The following is a 4,519-nucleotide window of genomic DNA, read 5'->3' as shown; positions in this document are numbered from 1 at the left end:
GCCTGCGCTCCGGGGTCGGGAGCGGGCTGTGCGGGCCTGGTTCCGCACCTTGGGAAGCCGGTGCGCGGGGGTCCGGGCCGGTTCTCTCAGGTGCCACCCGCCCAGATTTGAGGAAGGGCATCTCTGCCCTCCTACTGCCGACAGAGGCGGTTTTACTTCTCCAGATCCACACTTCAAAGAGAGCGTTACCAGAGTTTAAGAATAAAATTACTTTAACTTACTGATAGACTTAAAAAACGTATCTGCTTCATCCCTCGGTACCCTGTGGGTTCAGAGCACTAAACAGCCCGGATTTGGGGTTTAGTTACCTTGCTGAAGAGTTTGAGGTTATCATTTCTGGGCAAACACTGTATACTGTCATGAATTAAGTAGCCAAAGATGATTTGAAACTCACCGTTGTAATTTATGACAAATAAATAGCTCCTGTATTTTGCAGAATCAATGTCATCCAAGTTAGTTTCTCCTCGTGCTTTATGTTCCTTTGTCTTCTTAAGTTCTTGGCTGCCCCAGACGGTTCCATGCCGAGGAAGTCACTGGCAGACTTCACTGCTGGCATTCCGGGCATCTGTCCCTGTGAGGTGAGTACAACTACCATGGGGTGACACAGAAGTGTTTTCATCATTCAGGGAACACAAATTTTCCCAAGTCCAAGTTAACTTTTAACTATAGATGTTTCCTTCTAAGTCACTATATGTAAAAATAGTTAAGAAGTGTTGGCTTCTTGAGGAGAGTTTAATGGTAACCTATAAAATTACAGCTTTATGCTTGTGTGTAGTTGTATTTGCTTCCTCAATCACAGAATGTGGTTGGAGATGCTCAGGTTTAAGCTGTGTTCCAGAATTCCCTTTTGAGCAATCATCGAAATGAAAGCCTAGCTGAACCGAAAATACTTTACTGTAAAGTGGTGTACCGGACAGCCCACATGCAGGTATATGTTATGGTTTGGTATCTGTGTTTTGATGCAGCTAGACTTAAAATAGCCTGGTAGCTATTAGGTACCATCAGAGAGACTGTTCCACACCGTAAAGGCTGTTTGTTCCATCTGCAAGGCAGGAATGATCTCCCACGTGTCCATTGCAAGGATTTAACGGTGTTTTGTGGAGCATGGCATACGTTAGCTCAGGAATACTGGATCTGTGTGGAGAAGTACGATGAGAGAGTAATATCTGCCTCTTAAATTTGGTTCCAAATGTGGAAATTTTAAAAGCATGTGTAAAGTCACCCACTCTCTTCTTTAATGTGAGATGACAGGAAAATTTGCAGATAAACCTGTTACCTGCTCTGCTGCACTCTGAGCTAGTGCAAAACAATTCCAGTTCAATTTTTCTGGAACTTCCTCAGGTCATTCTGATGTTCAGCACAAATTGAAGGTTGTTTTTCTCAGGCAAGTACAGTTCTCTCTGCAGAAAATTTCCCAAGACATATTACTGTCTCCTGGAAATTACATTACATAAAGCTAGTGGCCGGAACTTCTATTAGGGACCAAATTAAGCAATGGGAAGGAACAGTCCTTAGAAAAGTAAGGTGGAAGCAAAAGCTGCTGGTGTTGAATTAAGTGACAAAATATCTTCTTTCATTCACATAATTATTTCCTTTGTAGAGCCCAACCAAAGAAGAAGAAGAAAGTGGATGTAAAGAGAGAACAAGCACAGAAGGATCGTATGAAAAAGAAGATTAAAAAGTTGGAAAAAGCTGCCCCAGAATTGATTCCAATTGAGGATTTTATAACACCACTTAAGTACTCGGGTAGCAGCAGGTAAGCAAGACTGTCTTTCACCATGCGCTTGCATTCATGGTTTCTGATTTCTTTCTCTGCAAAACTGCAGTGCGGTGCCAGCCTTCCTACAAAACCTTATCTACTCATACCAGGACAAAAATGTAGAAAGAAAATTTTATTTGTTCCTGCTAAAAGTAGTAAAAGAATAGTAACATGAGTTTCCTGATAGAATGACCATGGAAAACCTCATGGACGTTGCTTGAATGAAATGCATTCTTTGGGTTTGGCGGGGGTTTTCTTTTTTTTTCTTTTTAATTTGCTCTTTGGGGTGCAGGCTATTTCTCCATTACAATTTTATCTTATTCTTTATCAGGGTGCGAAGTCTTCCCCCTCTGTCATTTGAAGAGAGTGAGAGAAGAGTTTTACTTTTGAAAAAGTGGTGTTTGTTTAAGCAGAAACAAGACAAGGCAGAAAAGGAAGCAATTCAAACCCTTGTAGAAGCTCAGCAAGAGGCACTAAAGGAACTGCGCCTTGAATCCGAGGAGCTGTATCAGGCAGCCATCAGACGAGATGAGGGGCTTTTCCCCTTTGAGAGAGATGGACCTAATTATACCCCACCACTTCCTGGTTATGATCCTCCCGAAGGAAAATGCGTTGATATCACCAAAGTGTATACGCAGTGATGTCGTTCATCTGGCACGAGCTACTTTGAAGGATGATAGAGTGGAATAAGAATACGCAATTCCTTCTGCAGGTTAAAATACTGTAGGTGTGTGACTGCAAAAAAAGATATTAATGAAGTATCTGTTTGTTTGGGTTTTTTAAATGGCTATCTAGGTAGTAAGACACCCGAGAAAGCTACACTATACCTTACTCTTGTGCCATGCCACAACAAGCTAGAGCAGCAGTATTTTACAGAGTATTTTGTCTTTCTGGGCTTGTATCTCCCATCCCTCCATACACTCTGGAGCAGCACTTTTTTTTGTTCTGCATAAACCATAACCTGTGTTGTGTTAAAAAGTTAATTTGGAGTGATGCCCAATTCGTCATTTTAAGCCACGTCGCATTCAGTGTAGTGAACTGTCACGATTACAGAGGCACAAATAACGTGGTACAGCTTCAGTCCAGTCACATTCCATCAACTAGCGTGGCCATACTTAAAGAGTTTGGTTGCATTCAGTGAGAACTATCATGGCTAGAATAATGAATAGGGCGGTTTATTAAAGCAACAGATACACAGGTTCTTTTGGATTGCCGGTAATAAATTCACTGCCTGCAAAGCACGTGCAAATACCAAGAGTATGAGTAACACTGCCTGGCTACAAACGCATTAGAAGACATAAAGCAACTCTATAGAATAGATTTCTAAATTTCCCAGGGAGGCACTTCATATAACCAAGTGTTTGAATCTTACCCAAAGGCATCCTGATGCAGGGGAAGAGAGGCTGAGCCCCTCGACTGATCCCTGAAGTCAGAGTGGTACGCAATGGTATCTTCCCTAACATCCTCCCTCTATTAAGCCATTTTATATTATTTTTTAACTCCACCAAGGTGGAGCTTGAGTGACTCAAGTCACACATACCTTTGTTACGATTGGTGTAAAATTTTCTCGCTTTGCTTTTAAAGGTATAAACTAGAAAAATTCAAAGCGCAAGCTCAGTGAGGGGTGGTTGCACCTTGGAGGCGGGTAGCTTTTGGGATGGACGTGTGTTTTGGTGTTAAAATGAGCAAAGTTTACCAAAGGACAGCATTTTGTCAAAAACACAACAGACTGTTGGCCCAGGGTGGCAAATATGGAGCTTATCGGTTCTGTGGTACCTTCAAGTTCCCATATTATCACAGAGCCTGGCCCTGGTGTCTCCACTCCACCCTCCGTGCAGTTCCTCTTAAGAGTCAGCACACCAAGCTGCCCTGGTGTTGCCAACATCTAAGGTTGCAGGCCTAGGGAACTTCCATGGAATGGATTCCTTGCATGTCAGCCGCACACAGCCTTGGAAGCTTCTTCAATGCTCTACCTTTCCTTAGAAATTAAACTTATATTTTAAGTCAATTATTCCACACTATACTATGAGGAAAGAATGTCATGGTCATCACATCAGAGTCCGCGCTATAGGGGAAGTAGCAGCTGACTCTTTACTGCCTTTCTTTTCAGACTGCATTGAAGTACTTTTCCATGTAAGAGGGAAAACACATGGAAAGCATACCATGACAAAGCCAAAATTAAGTTGTGGGGCTTTTTTATATTGCCATGTATCATAACTAAGTTTCAAAGGGTTTGCCATAAAACAAAACATATCTCTCTTCAGTCATTTAAACCTTTATTTTTGTAGTAATCTTGAATGCTGCCATCGACACATACCACTGTTGAAGAGCAGTTCCACACAGAGGCGAGGTTGCAGTTTCAGGGTCTGTTACATCACCAGGCGAGAAGGTCTTAACCCATGACAACAGTGAATCTCAGAAATGCCTTTTAAATGCCAGCAGTAGTGACTGTCCTGAACAGGCAGGGGGAAGTCACAGCTTGCTTCTGTTCTCCCATCTGGCAGGCCTGGGGTGGGTACCTGGTTCCAAAAGCACGCAACACCGGATGGTACGGGAAGAGGTCCTCATCTAGCAAGAGGAGCTAGATCATGTATGCGCTAATTTGGGAGTCGCCTGCTGAGATGAAATCCTGAAGTGTAAGACAGTACTAAGAGACCAGAATCAAATTAAGCACCTCAATTGTCCCTTTAAAAAATACTGGATGTTTAAATACACTCTCAGTACTTTTTAGAGGGTACTGAAGTATTGCAGGGCAGAGGT

The 4,519-nt window shown here is 42.6% G+C and overlaps 1 protein-coding gene across 1 annotated transcript; it reads left to right on the top strand.

Annotated features, from left to right (window-relative positions):
- Positions 1-37: 37 nt before the first annotated feature.
- On the top strand, positions 38-2,641 carry MRPL40 (mitochondrial ribosomal protein L40). Its single transcript, XM_035895360.1, has 3 exons — positions 38-578; positions 1,601-1,756; positions 2,091-2,641. The coding sequence occupies exons 1-3, from the start codon at positions 442-444 to the stop codon at positions 2,398-2,400; spliced, it is 603 nt and encodes a 200-aa protein (XP_035751253.1). The 5' UTR covers positions 38-441; the 3' UTR covers positions 2,401-2,641.
- The last annotated feature ends 1,878 nt before the right edge of the window (positions 2,642-4,519 follow it).

The sequence above is a fragment of the Egretta garzetta genome, unplaced genomic scaffold (assembly GCF_000687185.1).
Source record: "Egretta garzetta isolate BGI_Z169 unplaced genomic scaffold, ASM68718v1 scaffold25, whole genome shotgun sequence".
Taxonomy (NCBI): Eukaryota; Metazoa; Chordata; class Aves; order Pelecaniformes; family Ardeidae; genus Egretta; species Egretta garzetta.
The sequence above is the reverse complement of the archived record's forward strand: the minus strand, read 5'-3'. Positions and strand labels throughout refer to the sequence as shown.